General features: G+C 35.4%; 2 protein-coding genes across 3 annotated transcripts in view; one reads left to right on the top strand and one right to left on the bottom strand.

Annotated features, from left to right (window-relative positions):
* Positions 1-73: 73 nt before the first annotated feature.
* LOC138699776 (osteoclast-stimulating factor 1-like) lies at positions 74-12,079 on the top strand. Its single transcript, XM_069825904.1, has 5 exons — positions 74-243; positions 1,745-1,791; positions 1,956-2,073; positions 4,309-4,520; positions 5,170-12,079. The coding sequence occupies exons 1-5, from the start codon at positions 180-182 to the stop codon at positions 5,404-5,406; spliced, it is 678 nt and encodes a 225-aa protein (XP_069682005.1). The 5' UTR covers positions 74-179; the 3' UTR covers positions 5,407-12,079.
* Positions 12,080-12,083: 4 nt separating this feature from the next.
* The window catches only part of LOC138699772 (anillin-like), a 34,910-nt gene continuing 25,723 nt past the window's right edge, over positions 12,084-21,270 (bottom strand). The window contains exons 7-11 of one of the 2 annotated variants that reach the window (XM_069825900.1): positions 20,975-21,189; positions 20,240-20,419; positions 17,711-17,905; positions 16,213-16,364; positions 12,084-12,600 (exon numbers count right to left, since the gene is read on the bottom strand). In XM_069825900.1, coding sequence (XP_069682001.1) covers positions 12,495-12,600; positions 16,213-16,364; positions 17,711-17,905; positions 20,240-20,419; positions 20,975-21,189 — 848 coding nt within the window. In that variant the 3' untranslated portion in view covers positions 12,084-12,494. The remainder of the gene's footprint in view (positions 12,601-16,212; positions 16,365-17,710; positions 17,906-20,239; positions 20,420-20,974; positions 21,190-21,270) is intronic. The other variant, XM_069825901.1, reaches the window with a different exon arrangement.

The following is a 21,270-nucleotide window of genomic DNA, read 5'->3' as shown; positions in this document are numbered from 1 at the left end:
AGTGCCATCTATCTGGTGCTGCAGTCTCCAGCACAACGAAAAACAAAACTAGCTCGCGCAACCAATACTACCAACCACACCACGCAATAATGTAAAAAGACAGACGGGATGGAGATAAAATCACAGTAAACGTAAACACGAATAATATAAGCCTGTTAATTACATCAATAGCTCTTGTAATGGAGGGTCCGTTAAAAGTTGAAGGAAATCAACTCCGTCCGCCTAAACCTGCCCCTAAGCCAGGTATATGTTTATTTCAATTTCACTTAGTAAATTGTTTTGCAGTGGTGGGTGTGTCAGGTAGCCTACTATTGACATTTCCAAAATCCAAAAAGAATTGCATGATAATGCTAAAGGGGAGGATGCCCTTTTTTTTTTTTAAAAAAAAAACGTGTTATATGTGATACATTCTTTAAAAAAATCAGAAAACTTGAATACCCATATTGTCTTTGCTAGAAGTGAAAACATAGAATTTGTACTTCGGATACATCTCTTCATTGGTCGTTTGGTATTGCCCACCTCAGTGGAGTAACGGTCAACACGTCTGACCGTGAAACAAGCGGGTCCGGGTTCAAATCCTGGTTGATCTCGGATTCATTCCGCCATCATAATTACACTTCCCTTCTTTCTTCATCATCTCTGTTTCTTTCCAAGGTTTCGGGCTTGCTCCAATGTAGAGTCGGCTGTGGGCCGTCGTCGAACTTGGACCCCGTGGATGTGGTTATTCGTTGTTGGTGGTAGCGCTATGTACCATGGGCTCTGTACTGGACTCGTGGTAACTCGGGGGACTGTGGTGAGGTCTACATGGAAATGTAAAGGGTTCATGTAGGCTGTAGGAAAGTTTGCTGGCGGCACGCAGAAGACCTTGGGGTATGAACATCATTCCATCCTGGATAATACAATGGACTCACCTGAGAGGCCTGCATGTGATAGTAGTCCAGTCCATGCCCTCCCCTGAAAAGGTTCTAATAGATCATTTGGTATTGTCATTTTAAAGTAAATATGTTGTTGTTGTTTTCTAATGCCAGGCATTTGACAATAAAGTCATTTGACCTCTTGCACTTCCTTCACTGCAAATCCAGCATTCTCCAATCTTTTCTATTTACTGTCTTCCTTTTTGTCGTCGCATATGATCCATGTATGTTAATGTTGTCTATCATCTGATATATTTTTCTGCCCTGAAGCTTTCTCCCATTCACCATTCCTTCCGATGCATCCTTCAGCAGGCAGTTTCTTCTCATCCAGTTACCCAACCAATTCCTTTTTCTCTTCCTGATCAGTTTCAGCTATATAAGGTGCAAGTACTCACCAAAATTTACAAGTTACAGAGATTTATAATAGCACCTAAGTTAGGAACATATTGTTACAGACAAGTTCTTCATGGGATCATAGTTTGTCGTTTGTGTCCACTTCCACATTTTATCATTAATTTTGCCATCTATGAGAGAAATGTAAATTTTAAAAAGTTCAGATATGGATATTATTTAGCTATTATGGCAGAGTGCTATATAGGTGAGTCTGATGTGTGACTCAACACTCATAAGTATATGACCACTGTGATTCAGTACTAGTACACTGGATCCGGGTTCAAGTTCATTCGATCTACCCTGAATTTAGAACTTATGTTGGGCAAGCCCAAGGTGTAGGCAATATATGAGTACCTACTTCGGTTCCCCTGTGCCATCTCAACAATTCTCCATCATTATTTATTACTTGTAACTTGAATTTTCTTAAATTGTTGCAGGTCGAGTGAGAGTCGTAAGGGCTTTGTACAAATATACCGCACAATATGTAAGTGAATTCTTGGTAGTTATTATTTTCGTTTCCTTCATCACTGTTGAAGTAAATGGTTGAAAGTATTCCCACTGATCGAATCATCATTGGGTTTAAATTGAAGGATAAACATTCAAAACATCATCATCGCTATAAAATTATGTAAATTATTGTTGTTACAGCCTGATGAATTGTCGTTTCAAGAAGGAGACTTACTATATGTATTTGATGAAGTGACAGATCCCAATTGGTGGAAGGCACGTTGTGGCAATCAGACAGGCCTTATACCCAGCAACTATGGTATGATTACTGAAATACGCGTTATTACTAATAGGCCTAGTGTTGAATCATTGGCAGTTTGTTGCAGATGAATATGGAATGTGTGATTGGTAGAAAATAATTGTAATTCCATAAATGCTTAGTTGGCAGTGATGGAACTCTTGATTTTAAGTGGGAATGACCGTATTAATTTTCACATTCTCTTTCTTTAGGTGTTGAAGACTAATTATTTCTTTCTGAAATCATTGGGAAGTTAATTCCTTCACAAATGTGGTAAAATTGTACGACAGTTTAAACTTTTCCTGAGAACTGCTTAAGTACGGTATTAAGAAGGGAGTTTCTGAAGAAGGTGAAAATTTGTCTTGTACTCCAAATCCCTACTCCATAATGCTATGGATTTTTGTTGTGTATTATTTTCCTTGTGTAGAAATAATAAATGTTGCACTTTGGTATTTTCATTAGTTTTTGTTTTTACTGCATGCTGTGTCGTATCTCACATTGAAGTATTGATCTTTTTTATTACTTTTTCTCTAATTGTCTAGGCAAGGCCTGTGTTACATATCTGTGCGTTTTAGAAAGATTTCAAATTAACAACAGATTTTACATGTACAGTAATCTAATATTATACGAAGAGGCTGATGCTTGGTCCAAAAAGAAAGGACATAAGTATACTGACATATGTTGACAACCCAATGTTGTCTGATGAGAGAAGTTATGTTGATCCCATGTTAGACGATGTAGTAGGAAAGAGGAAACTTTACATATCCTGCTTCAATACCCTGAACTGCATGCTCACATAGCTGACTGGTAAAGCATCGGCTTCAGACTTCAAAGACTTCAGTTCAAATTCCAGTGAAATTTGAGGTGGATAAAGACTTCAGAGCTGATTTTCACGGGATATTTCCGTTTTCCTTGACATCATAAATTATCGCCGTCATTTTGGCATAATATGAATCCACTGTCCATGGTGGAACAGGGGCAACGTGAAAGACAAAAAAATATTCTTCAGTTTTAGCACGTTAGTTCTAGAGAGTAGTGGTTGAGGTTAAATTATCTAGAATCAAAGTACATACTGCTGGGAATGTTCTGAACTTGATGGAGTCAGATACATACAATATATCTTGAGTACTGCTCTCCGACTCCTAAGAATTCAAACGTGATTAAACTAGTCACTGTACCAGTTTATGCACATCCTCGGGGTTGAATGTTTAATGTCTGTAAAAGAAAAGTGCATATTGAGCCAAATTAATAGGCTTAAGAGCGACAAGATCATCATTTGGTTGTCCTGGAATACAAGAATCTGTTTTTTTTTTTTTTTTTTTCTTGATGTTCGTCATACACCCGTATGAAGCCAGTAAATTGTGTAGACCAATTTACAGAGTCTAGAATCTAATATAATTACAGTGTAAGATGTCGGTAGTTGAAATAGTGATATGCAATGCTGTAGACTTAAAATTCGCAGAAAATATAGCCTACTTTATGAACCCATTGCAGCTGTACCATTTTCAGACAATATACCCTTATAAGCTCTATTATATGGAGTGAATTAAATTGAGATCCTTCTGAGACATAAAAGAGTACAAAATAATATTACTAGTATTCATTAAATTTGCTACAGAATTCTTTGTGTATACTGCAATACTTTCCTTTCGTTTCATATTTAAATCATAAAGTCATATATCAAACATAAAAATGAAGAAAAAACAGTTCTGACAACAGAAAAATTACTAAAATTAATGCCAATGAGATCCTTTGTTTGAAAACCGTTAGATATAAATTGCATAGTGATCTAATGTTAACAAAAATTGTGTGTTTATGATCTTAGTTTTATAGAAATCACTAAAATACTGTCAGAGAAATGGATTTTCGTTCATTGTTCCTGTACTGACAAAAATATATAGCAAAGGTTGATATATAGTAAACACACATTTCAGTTACTGTCTCTAACACAATAGTGACAATTTAAAGTTGTGTTGGTGTGTAAAGAATACCGAGAGTCTTATGGTATTCCTTCATATTTGCTAAAGGAATGAACAAACCTAAACTCATTTCAAAGACCAAATGCTACATAGAGAGGATAATCGCAAGGTATACTGTGGTATAGGCTACATCATACTGTACATCCCTCACTACAGACTGGTGACACAGATCTCTTCTAGACAATTGACCTATTTTCTTATGTTTGTTCTTCTTTGGTGTTAATTTAAAGGCTATTTATATGTTGCTCGCCATTATACAGTATATGTGGAATTGCAGTGGAAAGCCATACAGAGGAGATGGAGCAGCCCCTGCACGAGGCTGCCAGAAGAGGCAATCTGAACTTCATGCGCGAGTGCCTGCAGCAAGGTGTGTCCGGCACGGGTCTCGACAGTGCTGGCAACACGCCTCTATACTGGGCATCCCATGCAGGTCACGTCGACTGTGTGAGAGAACTACTGGCGCTCCCCAAGCCTGCAGTGAATGCTCAGGTATAACTTCACATCACTTTTCCTGCAGTAGTGAGGAACAGCTATAATATTGTGTCAGTATGGGATTAGTAGCAAACAGATACCAAGGTTAAAGTTGTCATTTTCTCAGATTTGCGTAGTCAATTCAGGATGTGTACGGAGCAGAAACAAATACACATTACTGTTCGTCAACAGAAAACCACAATTCAAGTCACACAGAAGTTGTGTGCTCTCAATGTTTGATCTTTGACGTCGTGTCAGCCCACTTGAGGCATGTGGATATAAAGGGAAAAATTGAGCCAGTGTCTTGATACGGTCAGTAGAGCGTTGGCGCGCTCAGCCAAGGGTCTTGGGTTCGATACCTGGCCTCGGAACAATTTTTCCCTTGAAATTATTCAGAAGCAAACAGTCGGCTATTTATTTCTGCTACACACACATCCTGCATTGACTAATTGGATTGGATTCTTTAACTAATAAGCACCCATTCATGCGTCATTCACCCAAATTCCGCAGAATGTTATACTTAAAAATAAAAATTGAACTTTTTTAAGTTTCTACCCGAGAGAGGTTCTATCAGAGTACATTTGTGCAAGATTAAGTTTCGTTTTACTCTATTGTCTAATACATTACAGATATACTCAGATTGAGAAGCAGAATTCTTTATGTGCAGAATGTGGTTGGAGACACTCCCCTACATGTGGCTGCCGCCCGCGGCCACTTAGAAGTAGTGGAGCTACTGCTTAGTCAGGGGGCTGACTCGAAACTGCGCAACAAAGATCAGCAAACACCTACAGATCTAGCAATGAACTCTGCCATTGTCAATTTGCTGCAGTTGAGTTCCTCAAGACACCAGCGTAGAAGTCTGGTCACTTACGATGCAGATGAGTACGCTGACGAATCAGATTGAGTCCAGCCTGCCAGACCTTATTATGTCATCCATTGTGTGCTGTGAAAATGTGTAAAGACCGCATTAGCAATGACTGTGTGATATATTTCATCTTAGCAGAATTAGGAGAGGGTATTATAGAACTTTTAAACTGTGCGAGAAAAGTGACTATGGTTAAAAATAGTACACCATGTTTCAAAATGAATATCAGGGGGTTTTAAGGCTTTGTAGTATTTATTACATTTAACGTACAATTATAAATAATACATGAAATGAAACCGCAACTCAAACAGTTTTGTACGCATGCATGCGCATGCACCGTTTCCTCTGTCTGCCGTTAGAAAGCGAATTGAACGAGTGAGAGAGTCTTTCACACATAGCTCCAAGAAATCTGTTCGGAAGGCTAGTTGTGAATTAGCAATTCCAGCAATGTATGTGTGGAGAATTTTAAGAAGACGCTTATAACTACATCCTTATCGTTTGCAGTTGCTACAAGCTCTAGAGCCTACTGTTTACGTTCCAACTTTGCAACTGCAATGTTGCAGCATGACGAAGATTTTCTGGATCTTGTCATCTTCAGTGATGAATCGACATTTCACACTCAATGGTCGCAATGTTCAGCAAATCTCCACGAGATGGTACAGTTGCAACGAGACTCCCCTAAATTGAATGACAGAGCTTGTTTCGCATGGCTTCCATGTTCACCACATCTTACGCCATGCGATTTTTACCTTTGGGGATTCATAAAGGATCGTGTGTATGTACCTCCGCTACCAGCTGACCTACCAGACTTAAGGCAGAGGATTGAAGCAGTTGTTGCAACAATTACTCCAGACACACTGATCAAGGTTTGGGAAGAACTCGCTTATCGACTCTATGTGTGCCGTGTGTCAAATGGTGCTCACATTGAGCACTTGTAGCAAACTGTTTGAGTTGCTCTTTCATTTGGTGTATTATTTATAATTGTACGCTAAATGTAATAAATACTACAAAGCCTTAAAACCCCGATGTTCATTTTGAAACACCTGGTATTTTAAAAATATAGCTCTGTAAAATATGTGAGAGAATGGAAATAACAATTCAATGTTGTGAATGTGATATCAGAATCTTTGCACTCACAAGGAGAAAACACCAGTTTCGATGGTACTCTTTAAGATAGAAGTTACTCATATAAAGTATGATTGCTGTGTATTGCATTCTTAGTTAACAGAATCAGGTCGCAGTTTTAACTCAGTGAAGTGACTGGTTCGAGTTCGGACTCATCAAGGTTATCCCCTGCCCTCTCCTCATACCATATGCAATACAGGATAATTTTATTATACATTTTCAATTATCGACGTCACTTATTTACGGATGTGTTTGTAGTATGTTCAAAATAAAGAAAGAGAGAAATCAGTTCTTTAATGCAGTGCCTTACCGTGAGCGATACTATTTCAACAATATTCATTTACTGGAAATAACTAAACTCGTAACTGGCTAGTCTCGCTATTGAGTTAATGCTGTGATCTGATGGAGATGGAAAGGAGATCAATTCTGCAGTGCTTGGGAAAAATGACATAAGTCAGTTTCCACAAACCTTTTTTGATAATTTATTGACAACTTACACTGGTTTATGTCGATTTGATTTTTTCTGTATGAATTATTGTAATGGGAGAAATGCTTATGTATTTTTTTCCAAGCGAGCAGATGTTCCGTAAGTTGTCAAAAAATTATCAAAAAAGGTTTGTGGAAACTGACCTGTGTCACTTTTCCCGAGCACTGCAGAATTGATCAACTAAGAAAGCAATTGACAACAAGTTTCACTGTAAGTAACTTAGCAACATTGAACATTGCATAATTTGTATTTGTTGTTATACTCAGGTTTACATTAATAATAATATCAAAATTAATTCCAAAAGTGAGCCTTTCTTTTTTGTCAGGTCTAATCTGTAATATGAGAATGGGAGGTTTCTGTTCTGGACGACACGAAAATAAATATACAGGTCTTAACAGATAGAGCTATATAAAGCATCCGTTCCCGAACAGATTTTGCTATGCCACCTGTTCAGTGCATAAAACATTTCACACATCACACACGATTAATCACCATGAACTGTAGAGACAGAAATAGTTTAATTATTTCGTCTATAGTTTACTCCATTTTCTTGGAAGGTTGAAGAAAATAAAATATTTCCACACCAACTACCAAAACTACAAAAAGAGTGAATGAAATAATAAAATTAATGAAGTGAAAAATTAAGCATCACTTACTCATATGATGAAAGATATAGATCACTTACTCAACCAGGTTAGAGCTCCATACTGGGAACCAGATGAAATGTCCTCTGGTGAGTAGATAGTACAGCAGCCTGCAAATTGCTTCCAAATTGAGAAGTGAGTTACTACATCTTTAAGCATGGCACTGCTCAACTATTCTTTCAGAAAGTTGTCGTTTAGTCAACAGGCGATGGCAAGAAGGCACCACTTATAAGCAACTAGGCCAGGAGATAATGGGGTAGGGTGGCCAGTTTCTTTCCCCCCCTCTGTTGCATACATCACACCGACTAGCTACATATTACATTAGTCAGACTTCAGATGTATACAAACAATTGTTCTTCCTCTGACACACATTGTCGAGTAAGATGTACTGCCTGATAATAGATGTACACATCAGCTCTTATCTGCAGTGTCAAATCGGGCCAGTGCAAACATCTGGACGTAAATTGTATTAATATCGATTTTTTTAAACTGTTACCATTTCATTGTCTATAGGTCATTTTTAAGATTTTGATCAATGGCTTTTTTTTTTTTTGTGGTGGGGAGACAATTTATAGATCATGAAAATCCTAGCTGCTTTGTACGTAGAGTTTAATAAATTATAGACTAATCTACATGAAATCGTGAAATAGTTTACAGATTAAGTACCTAATATTTTTGTATTAACAGAACTTGAAGGAAAAAACGCCAGAAAATGAACTGCAGATGTTCTTAAATCAGCATATAAAAGGTTTAGAAAAGCAGGTCTTCAGTCTTGCATAATACAGTATTCAGTCAGTTGTCCTTGGTGGACGAGTAAGTTACTACAGTCACCATTATATGCAATATTCGCAGGTCCTTGAAATGCTGCTGAGAAAGAATCATTTCTAAAAAGCAATATTATCTCTAGAAATAGTTCATTCCATCTTACAGATTGATGTATTGATGAAGCAAATTAAATAGAATTCAACATTCCAAGTTTTAGTTGACCATATCTGCAGGCATTGGGAATCAATAAATCATATTCAATTTACAAATCAAAAATTAAATTTCATGTATAATCTATAAAAATAACAGCAGAAGTTCATGCTCTAAAAATGCTTAAATATGGATATATTAATTATTGCTAGTAACTACACTATAAAATATATTATATCCAATAAAATTGTCCTTTTTTTAACTTTTGTTTTAATTCGATCAACTAATAAAATTGCAAAATATTAAGGCTTAGAAAGATTTGCAGACATAATGATTTTAATTCTATTTTGCAAAACTGAAGTAGTTACTGTGACAATATACAATTAATGTGTAATTCTGTCATTGTTCCAGCTGTAAGTAGCAGAAGGAAAAAATACACTGCTGATTACTGGCAGCCTTCTTGATATTATAATATTGACAATGCTAAAGTTACAACCAACTAGTAGTGTGAAACAAAACGTTGTCACATAAGTTCAAATGTTAAAAAAAAAAAAACAACATTCCTATATATTATCTTACACTGTTGTAAGTTGTTATGGAAGTTGGAATTATTACAACAAACTACTATTGTTGAAGTCGTGATATAAAATCCAGTCACTGACATTTACACTCAATGAATAATCAAGTAAGACGTGTGTAGCATCTCACGCCAACACACTGCGCGTCGACTTGGTTATGTCACATCCCGGTTTCCCTCCACCTGTTTTTGCTGGCACCTCTGTAATAGCTAGTGGCTAGGCAGTCTTAGCTCTTTCCTGAAAATATTTGCTGTTGGGAATGGACGTCTACATAATATTATACAATTGTTGAAAATAATTTAAAGAAAAGGGCCCCGTTAAGTATCTGATGTGATTTGCCTCCTTTTGAACGACCTGTGACATAACCACTCGGACGGACAGTACTCATTTATTACTGCATGTTGCTTGGTTACCAAGACCAATTACCTGCTAACAAATATAGACAGTGTCCTGTTACCTCATATCATTGTTACCTGTAAATTGACCCCCTGCAAAGGAGGACAAGTTTGGACATGTTTTTAAGTCTAGACAAAACTGAAATGTGATGAGTACACAGATCATGATACAGGTCCTGCACCAGACGTCACCACAGTAAATGAGGTTAAGTAACAAATGTAAATGTATCCTTTGTATTCATTGCAGACCATGCTATAAGAAGATTTCTTAATGACTTTATGTGATACAAAAGTTGTCGAATTGCAGTATTGTGATTAAGTGGCAAGGTGTGGGGAAAAAATAACTGAACAGTTCCCGAAAAGAACAAAGATAATTAGAACATCTATTCCGAAATAACACTTGTTCTGAGTAGACAGAAAAGTGATTTGGTTTGAGTAGTCGAGTCAAGATTCTGAAAGTTATTTCTTATGAGCATATGGCTCTGGTCAGGTTGTCTAACAATGTTACATCAATTGCGCAGTTACCTAGTGTTGATATTGATAGTAGCGAAATTTATTTCGACGAAATAAGTCCGAAGATTTTCCATGGGCGTACTTGACATTCACCTTACAGTCTTGGAAAGCCTCTGAAAAAACCATCAAACCAGATAATTTAGCCCAAGTAGCATTTGAACTCTGAGCACAGCTTTGGATCTAGAGTTCCACTCACTACCTAGACTATGCTGGTGGCCTGACAGTGCTCTTTGTGATAGTTTTGTCAGACTAACAATTCTGAAATCCACAAAATTAACAACGAAATTCCGCACACTCTTAATACTGATGAAAAAATGAATGGAAACCATAATTCTTTGTGCAATTTGCATGCCTTCATTCCTTCCCCTTCTATTTCCGCAGCATACTGGGAAATTTTATATCTAAGCTTTTTAAATGCAACGTTATTAGCTGAGTGAAATTAGAATTTCATTAGTTTTTTATATTAAAATAATACACAGTACAACTATTTTTATTTCAAAAAGAAGTTGCACAGCTGAGAAAAATTTTTGCTCTCGAATTGTGTGTAGCCATTCTCAAGAACATGTTGTGTCTTACAGTTACCTATAATTTCTTCCCAGACAATATACTAGTGTTTAAGTTCCAGTTTACCTTCTCACTGAAGGGAAATTAATTTAAAAGATGCCAGGTTCGAACAATCTCTGTGAAAAATCTTAAAATCGCCTAGCCTAGGAAACCAAGGTAACCAAATTGTCAGCACCGAAACTTCACTTACATTTATACAAAACAAATGTGACCCATAAATTGAGTATGATCCAGCCTCAAGAGTAAATTATTGTAATTGGTTTTTCCAGTTTGTTTATGATGACGAAATGAATATGGTACGCAAGTTTTTTTTTTTTTTTTTTTTTTTTTGCCGTGCTTATGGTATTGATTTAACTGTGGCAGAGGCAGTATACATTCATTAGCCCCTGTGCAATCTTAGAGATTCATTGTAGTAACATAAATATCGCCCGTCAATATCATGCAAATGGCAGTCTCTCACTTTACAGTATTCTCTATTCTCATGTTAAATGAATTGTGTTCAACAAGTCCCATGCTGTTCAATCATAATGAAAAATCCAACCATTCATTGACAAATAATTATACATTATCTTAGTTTTATCATAACTGGAGTATGATCACATTATTAACTTCTCATTTTTAAGATTACACTTGCAGATTAAGAAAGCCTGCATGGAGAAATGAAAGTGGATCCATTGTAGTCTGCCTTCATTATATTTCAGTTTAAGGCTGTTTACACGTATTTAAATTATTGTAAAACATGCTTTCCATTCATGTAATAACACAAAGCATTCTTCATAATTTTACATAAGGAAACTTATACGAAAACTTATTTTGTAGTACATACAGTATATGCAAATTACTTTATGAAGAATTTGTAACCAGACTGGTCATACTTAAAAATATAAATGCATTATAGAATTAAGTGTCATTGTGTATATTTAATCAGCGGCAGGAACGCATTTAAGATGAAAACAGGGTGTCTTGTAAATCTCTGGTATTTTTATCATGTAATATCGTGCTTATCAAATTCATATCAACCAAATTACTGTAACTGCATTTGTAAGTCTGGATTTCTGACTGTAACAGTCCACTCTCGGAATAATTATGAAGTTCAAAACTGTAAAATTCGTAATGAATCTTCAGAGGCAGAAATACTTTTTCGTGTATGTTTGTATGTGTGTATGTCATAATATTAGTGTTATTCATAAATATTTACTTAATTCCTATAACACTTGCCTTTAAAGTTAGTGGAAAAAAGCATGTTCGCATTAGTAGATGAATGACAATATTATTAAGTTTTTATTGCATTAATATAATAAGTTGTAAAGTTACAGCCAGAAAACCGCATTGGTAATTATTTTTATATAATGAAATGCAAATATTTTAATTACATGTTGTTTATATATGAACTCTCGTACCAAAATGTAAACGCCAAATGTAATGTCTAAAGAGTATGTTTGTAACATTCTATGAAATATAATAAAAAGAATGAAAATGTTAAAATTAGAACTGTTTTATTAAACGTCTTATTAAAAATCTCAAATGTAAATTAATGATATGTTAATGTACATTCACACTTAACTAATAACCTCAAACATTGAATTTTATATTGAAAAAAATAATTAATATGAGGAAGATGTGTCGACGAGTGAGTTTTTAATATTACAAAAAATCAAAGACAGTTATAAAAATATAAAATGTTTGAATGTTGTTCATTTATAAGCATATTGACGTTAAAAGAATGCAGACCAGACATGGTCCTATTAATTGTATATATCTATAAGAAAATATCAATATCACATGTTTACTTCTAATTACAATTGCTTAAAAATTATACTTAAAATAAAACACTGTAAAGGTCATTAAAAAAACTATAAACTTCATAAAAACTTTAAAATAGATATACTTATTTTAATTTTTGGCGCTATTCCACAGAAAAAACATTCCATCTCTTCAGAGCAGATACAACATCAGTCAGCTTGGCACACCATTCCATTAGTTCCTGCCCAGTGTCTGCTTGCCATAAATGCCTGTATAAAAGCAATTCTTTATTATTTTCCTGCTCAGTGAGTTCGAAGGTATATTAGTATTATTATTAAAATAATTTTGTCTTACAATGGACAACAATATATTGCCGAATAATTGGAAATTAAACACAAATGCATTAATTAAAGAAGAAAATTCCACGTGAATGATACATACAATACTTCATTGTTGCACATCATTTTACATACGGTAAATCATTTAGGCGGGGGGGGGGGGAGATCACCCGGCACCCTGCTAAAGCCCCCCCCCCCCGTTTTTCAACAAACATTTTCAAATGTAAATTAGATTTAAAGCATGAAGAAACAATCCACCATCAGCACTGCAAGTGCAACATAAAAGAAAAATATTGATTGGCCGTTCCTACTGACAATGACATATTTTGAATAACAAACACTTTATATTTTTGCTGACAGTTGTTTTAAATTGATTAGTGTCTCTCAAAGGAATTATGAAGCTACCATTCGTAACACAATAACTATAATTAAGTCATTTATCGAGGGTTGGCATCTGATGATTCACTCTGCAATGACAAAGAATGAATTTTACTTTGTGACAACTTTTGGGGAGTCTAAATTGATTTTAAATTTCATTAGTATTAAGTAATGATTATAATTACTATTGTCTTTTAACCTGGGAGAGGTCGCTATATACAGTATCATTTGGGTGGTCGTACATCCAGCAATTTGCTGAGGCTAGTGTAGCATTGGATTTTTCCGGTTATAACTTTTCAGAAGGATGAAATATCGAGCTGAAATGAGAACATGTTTTTTTCTTAAGACTTAGGGCTTTTTCTTAAATGTCCATACCTGTTTTAACACTTACGACCCTATTATGTTTTTCTATTTTATTTTAGAAAAGGGTAAGTTGCCTGACGAAATACCTACATTCAAGGAAAGATTTAGAAACTTTTTAAAGGAAATAATAAACTCGAATGGGATTAGAAATCCATTTACTTTATAAAGGGATGGCAGTAATTATTCCACTATAGCTGAGCTACTGGTCTAGCAAATATTTTCTCTACAGAGTATCATGTATTGTTCGAAGAAAATTTTTGTAGCAGGTAATAGCTAACAATTTTAAATTCAGCTACAGAGAGGGACAAACTTGCAACCCCTTCCATTTTTATGTGATTGTCATTTGAATTTGATACTTAGCAAAATGTTCATACAGTGACTAGCACCGAGTTTAATACATTGCATGTAACTTATGGTCAAATTTGCCAAGTGATGTTTCTAAAACTTGTCTTCCTCCCCCCCCCCCCCATCTTAAATTCCTGACTACGTCACTGATGTAAGCAGTTTAGTGTCAAGTGAAGCATGCATAACCATTGTAGTAACATACTTTTCACGAATTCATAAGCATTCCATTATTTTAACACATTTACGTAAAAATTATTTCGGTTGAAATAAAAAAGAAATGCATGTTGTCAGTAATATTTTTGTTTGTAGTTTATATTCTTGAATTTATTCGAAATAAATACATAATATTACTTATAATAAAATTGTTTGACTACTATGCACCCAAATATTTTATATATATAATTTCATTTTAAATGACATTTTTTTTTCTAATTCCTCAAATATATTTGACTTAATTTATAAATTGTACGATTAAAGTAGACTATGTAATGCGAGGTTTTTGGGTATTTGCATTAAGACATAAATGTACACGCATTGAACATTTCAGAGTTACATATCGGCTCATCATCAGGGAAAAGAGAGGAACAGGAAAACCTGTCTGTTGGTTCTGTTACCAAGAGTTATTCTCCAGATCAGTAACGTTGGCTCTCTTACATAAATGATGTAGCGCAAATATCCAAAAACCTAGCACTATTTTAATCGCCATGAAACTCTCGAATCATACTTAGATTAGGCCTATGTAAATTTTTCACAATTGCACATAGTTATTCGTATATTGTCAGTTAAATGTAAATTTAGAGTCCCCCAAAGAAAGAATTATGAAAAGTTGTGCAGTACTCTAGATATAATTCCAAAAATACCAAAATCAAACTGTGATAGCTTTCAGATTGATTACAGGCCATGGTTATATAGCACTGCACACTGTGGGATTTGAATTTTCCGGTCTCTAATATGCTCATATAGGAAATGAATAATAAAATAGAACAATTTTGTTTACCATGATATACAAAAGCGTACTCGGCTTCGTTAAACATTAATTCTGTACTTAAAATAGGAAGCAAATCTAATCTTTCAGGTAAAGCTTCCTGTAAAGCAGATTTGAATAATTTCAAGGGAAAAATTGTTCCGGGGCCAGGTATCGATCCTGGGACCTCTGGTTGAACGTACCAGTGCTCTGCCAACTGAGCTACCCAGGAACTCTACCCGACACGGTCTCAACTTTTCCCTTTATATCCACACATTTTGCGTGGGCTGACGAAATGCCAGAGACCCATATCGAGTGCACACAAACTCTGTGTGACTTGAAATTGTGGTTTTCTGTTAACGTACACAGTGACGTATATATTATGCAAATCTAATCTTTCAGGTAAAGGTTCCTGTAAAGCAGATTTGAATAATTTCAAGGGAAAAATTGTTCCGGGGCCGGGTATTGATCCCGGGACCTCTGGTTGAACGTGTCGGGTAGAGTTCCCGGGTAGCTCAGTTGGCAGAGCGCTGGTACATTCAACCAGAGGTCCCGGGATCGATACCCGGCCCCGGAACAATTTTTCCCTTGAAATCATTCAAATCTGCTTTACAGGAAGCTTTATCTGGAAGATTAGATTTGCATAATATATACGTCACTGTGTACGTTAACAGAAAACCACAATTTCAAGTCACAGAGTTTGTGTGCACTCGATGTGGGTCTCTGGCATTTCGTCAGCCCACGCGAGTTGTGTGGATTTAAAGGGAAAAGTTGACACGGTGTCTGGTAGAGTTCCCGGGTAGCTCAGTTGGCAGAGCGCTGGTACGTTCAGCTAGAGGTCCCGGGATCAATACCCGGCCCCAGAACAATTTTTCCCTTGAAATTATTCAAATCTGCTTTACAGGAAGCTTTACCTGAAAGATTAGATTTGCATAATATATACGTCACTGTGTACGTTAACAGAAAACCACAATTTCAAGTCACACAGAGTTTGTGTGCACTTGATGTGGGTCTCTGGTGTTTCGTCAGCATACGCGAGTTGTGTGGATATAAAGGGAAAAGTTGAGACGGTGTCGGGTAGAGTTCCCGGGTAGCTCAGTTGGCAGAGTGCTGGTACATTCAACCAGAGGTCCCGGGATCAATACCCGGACCTGGAACAATTTTTCCCTTGAAATTATTTAAAATAGGAAGTTAATGTACAGACCCAGAAACAAAATTTGGGCCCCGTGAGTCTGAGCATACGCAGTATGTTATAACTGGAACTTGGTAAATTCAGGTGGCCCAAATTTTGTTTCTTGGTCTGTACAATAAAAAAATTACAAAATACTAAACAAAATACAGAAATACTGTGATTAATGACATTATTACATCAAAAGATTATTCTTATTAAATGCTCATACTCGTTAATCAAGAAACCAATGACTACTACTGTACTGCAAGACGAAGAATGACTAATGCATACCATACATTAAAAACACAGGAGCACATTTTACCTTACTGTTTCAACAGGCGAGTTGCTGTCATCTGAATTTCTTTTCATTCCAATTTCTAAAAGTAAAGTGCGAGGCCTTGCACAGAGAACCCTGTCTACAGGGGACACACTGTCCGTCACACTGAGACGCAGATCTATTTGTCCCAGGGGAGGCTGAAAAAAGGAAAATCGAATTATGTTGTAATAGGATTAGCTCTTACGTTTTGTAATTGAGTAGGAAGCCAAATGAAAAATTTACTCACATAACTAGCTTCTAATAATAAGGTACTGTACTCCAACCACGAGAAAGTCTTTGGGGACTGAGACGAAGCGGGGTAATGCTGTGAATGAATGTTGATGTCGTAAGATGTCATAAGGTCACACACGTGGGTACTCGTTTCTGTATTGGCTAGCTCTCACAGCACAAACAATAACATTGATACACACATATTGATATTACCCTAGTTACAAAATTAGATCACTGTTAATCTCCTGGTCTTTTAATCTCTCCATACAGAAAATAACATACCGCAGGAGAGCGCATGGTTTTTAAACTGATGTTATAACGGTAATATTATCTATCTACTTCGCTCCAATAGATGACGCAATAGTAAGCACATTCCTTTCATGGTTGATCTCCTGGTTGGAGAACAGTATTTTTTTTATTTATACCATTTTATAATCATTAGTAACTTAAGGGCTTTTTTATTAATTATGCAAATATTTTCTTCGACAAAAACATTTATGAACACACACAGTAGGCCTACTGGTATATAATATCGCATTCATCACTGTTTTATATAAGAAATAGAATTGAGAAAAATATAAATTTAGAGCTGCTTTTGAGTGAATTATTTCGTTTTATTTTGTAACATGAAAACCCATCATTTCTTTTTAGTAAAATTTACTATGCTTCATGTCCATCATTCCTAGTTGAATTCTGTACCTTACAGGTATTGTATAATAAGTTCATTTTATCAACTTTGAGATACAGGCAAAAAAATTCACATTTATTTTTCTTTCATTCCTGATCTATTTCTTTTATATTTGATATATTGGAACTATAGTAATATCTTGAAAAGTTAAGATACACATAAAAGTAAGCAGAGTTATGTGGGACTTGTCATAGTATGTACACAACATATTTTCATCTCCTTTTGAAAAAAAAATTAAATCCAAAATTAGTCGTCCCAGGACATAACAGAGTATACCTTCAGGTAGATCTATCTCGTCCAAAGGATTTCAGTAGTGCTATAATCTCAAAATCGCAAAATTTGGAGTTACCACACATTACCTCTCAGGTAAAGAATTTACTCTTAGATAATAACTATATGAAGAACATAATCTGTTAGTTTAGGAGAAATTACTATAAACAGAGAGAAACAGCATACTAAAATTTACTTTTATGGTCTGAGAAATGCTCAAAAGTTTATTTCCGAGAAAATCTTGATAATTATCATAATAATATAGCAAAAGAAAATTATAGTGATCTAAGAAGAATGAAAATGAGTGACATTTACTTTGTATACCTTCAGTTGCTGATCGTCAGGATAGTTCCAATAACTCACTGTATAGCCTTTGAGGTAGCACCAACGTCTTTGCCATAATCCAGATATTTCCATCATGGAAAGGAAGCCAGAATGTTCTATTTCAAGTTTCAGGGAGGCATGCAGCATCATACTTATATCACCAGCAAGAGGAGACGACAGAGGAATCTGATATATAAGAATTTTCATACACAAAAAGTAAAATATTAGCTCTCTAAATACACACAGTGAGGCATTTAGAGTGTAGCATAGCATAGGCTTAACATTTATTCAGTCAACTCCTGTCATATACTGGCATATGCTGTAGTGAATTCGTGGTGTAGAATGACTAATGTTTAGCTAACTGTCTGAAGATAGATTTGAACCTCACAAGTGATATCAACATGGCACTGCTTGAGTCAACTTAGTCAGGAGATAATGGGATAGGATGATCAGTTCCTTTCCCCCTCCATTGCATACATCGCCAATTAGCTACATATTACGCTAATCAGACTTCAGATTTATACAAACAATTGTTCTTCCTCTGACACATACATCGTCAAGTGAGATGTACTTCCTGATAATATATGTACACTGGCGTTTAAAGATATCTGACCTACGATTTTACGATCGTGTAAGCGCACTTTCTAACCACGGGATAAGTCAGAATCAAAGATATAAAAAATTGACAAACTTTGAAACAGTTTCGCTAGTTCTCAATAGGCGACACTATTATTGAGACAGTTAAAAAGAGTCTGGAAAAATTATGATGTAAATTAAGCGTAATTTATTCTCATAATTAGCAATACCAGTGGTTTCTAGCTAAACCCAGTGTTGTTTTACAATCAGCAGAGGGAGATGAAATATTGCATTCTATAATGCGAGTATATTTATGTACGATTGTCAACACTGAGTATCATCTTCGTCATCTATTCATAGAAGTAATAACTAAAGAAGCCACATTTACACCAACAAATTATAGATCATTATCGATTAGTAGGGTCAGATATCTTTGAATATTAGTGTATATATAAGCCAGAATCTCAATCAGAGGTGAATAGTTAATGTTGAAATCAAAATTAGTATTAGCACCAATAAAACCATTGATCTTTTATACAAACTCATCAAATATTCAAAATGCTTCCAGTTCACATGCAGACATCATCGTCAATGTTTCAAAACGTTATCTTTGACTCTTCTACGGAGTTCTGGCCGAAGATTTACCAAACGATTACCTGATATTCTCCTTACAATTGGGAAAACTCGGGGGTGAAGAAACACAACTAGAATCAGCCCAAATGGGATTCGGAAACAACCTTAGATCACTAGGCAAACCTGCTACCCCCTGAGCGATGCCAGTGACTTTGTATAATCTTCAAATTATGGTTTATTTAAAGATGCTTGCAACTGCCAAGGTTATATCAGTGTCGCAGGTGTGCCAAAATTTTGTCCCACAGGAGTTATTTTATTATTATTATTATTATTATTATTATTATTATTATTATTATTATTATTATTGTTACAAACAGGTTTACAATGTAATATCACATCTTCCTGTATTTTTACATGCCAGTAAATCTACTGACATGAGCCTGTCGCATTTAATTAGGTCTAGTGATAAATATGTAGAAGTTGCAAAAATGATAAAAATGAGGAAGTTGGTACAAGGAGTTCGTTGGTAAGAGCAATGTATTAGCATTTTCAGATTTCATAATATGGTAACCCTATCTTAAGGTAGGTGAACTGCAGTGCCGCTTCCCTCACCCATCAGATATGATCCTAATATGCTAGGCAATAGGACACTAGAGTAAACTCGCCTCAGAATACTGAAGACAATATGCAAATGGCAAGGCTCAGATTTCAGGAGGATTTAATTTGGAAAAATGCCGAAGTTTGTGTGGGAGAGATATGTAGGTCCATGGCCCCATTTTTTTAGGGTTCATCCCAACATTTGTCTTAGCACCTCAGGAAAACCATGGAAAGCTACAACTGAAGAGTAAGGCTTTTAAAATATTATAGTACTTATTTCCTTTTCTTTCAGTGCTATTTACTGTTTACAAGGGCGTCCGCAGGGGGTAGCCATTGGTAGCGATTCCTACCACTGAGATTTTTTATTTTTGTTTATAAATTCGATACACGTTTTTTCTCAAACCCTCAGTAAACAAGTCAACAAAAGCGAGCCCTTCAAACTATGAATGCGTGCGCAAGGTGATTTATATTTCAGAACTGGTTATTTTTCATGTTCAATTTTCTCTCTCTTCGTCCACCCGTTTCTTCTAATTTTCTAACTATCTTACTACCACTGAGATTGGATCCTGCGGGCGCTCTTGACTGTTTACACATATTCATTATTGAAATTTAAAATACCAGTACTATAAAATTACTGGAGCACTGTAGTTTGTGGCCTATAGCTATTGTACGTATTTTTTATTTAGCCTAATCTCAAATATGCTAATTTTTGCATACATCTGACGTCACTTCTCACACACAGACAGTAAAATGAAGTCATAATCTAATACACACCTGATTGAAGGTCCAGCCTTGCTGAACGTGAAGATCCATTATCCCAAAATGTAAGCTGCCAATTAAATTAAATGATGGCGTACGGTTTGGTGAAGATTTGACAACTTTAGAGTATGGAGAAAACTCTAAATCTGCATCTCTATGAGGCAGCTTGAAAGGAATTGGGCATACATTCTGTTCCTATGAAAAAGAACTACTTTTTATAAGATTAATGCATTTCTAACAATTACTAAGTAATAATATGAAATATACTTGCATACAATATTTTATTTCTATCACAGACATTTCTTGTCCATTCACAATTAGATGGCTTTGATATTAAATTAAAATGTATTGAAGAAATTTTAAAGGTAATTTATGTTTGAGGTTTGAAAGATCAGAATATTCTTTCGTAAAACGAAACTTGAATATGCAGTACATAGCTGAATGAGTGAAGATTAATTTGTCAATTATTTAAATTGTATTTTTTGAATGCAAAGAATATGGTATGTATGGAATATGTATTTATATTGTAGAAATTATTTTCTGTAAACTTGCACTCATTTTAGACCAGTATCTCTGTCAATTGACGACAGAACGTTTTTTTTTTTTTCCACCGAGTATTATGCCCTATAACATTTTATTAAATATAGTTATTTCGTTTTATGGAACCGACACTTTTCTGCAGAGAGAATGTTATTAAATGTTCTTTGTTGTAAGCAGTTACATTGCTATACTATTTCTACATGAACATACTTGCTCAAGATGGTAACGCTCCTCATGAGGCAGTGCAACTCTCCTCAGTCTCAGGCTAAACACTTGCAAAATAATCCCAAAGTCACTAGGGAGGTCTACAAACTGAAGGGACTCCTTGAAATAAAGTCTGCCATCTTGTCCAGGTTGTGTTGCACGTGTTGCAAATACATGCCTCCCATAAGCAGCAAGACATAGAAACCAGAATGTAGATTCATCTGAAATTAAGAACATTCTGTTCGTTTTCTTGCAAGGCTTATAATCATAGGGTGAATTCCAAATATGCAACAATCATAAGT

This window comes from Periplaneta americana, chromosome 5 (assembly GCF_040183065.1).
Source record: "Periplaneta americana isolate PAMFEO1 chromosome 5, P.americana_PAMFEO1_priV1, whole genome shotgun sequence".
In the NCBI taxonomy this organism is placed as follows: domain Eukaryota; kingdom Metazoa; phylum Arthropoda; class Insecta; order Blattodea; family Blattidae; genus Periplaneta; species Periplaneta americana.
The sequence above is the reverse complement of the archived record's forward strand: the minus strand, read 5'-3'. Positions and strand labels throughout refer to the sequence as shown.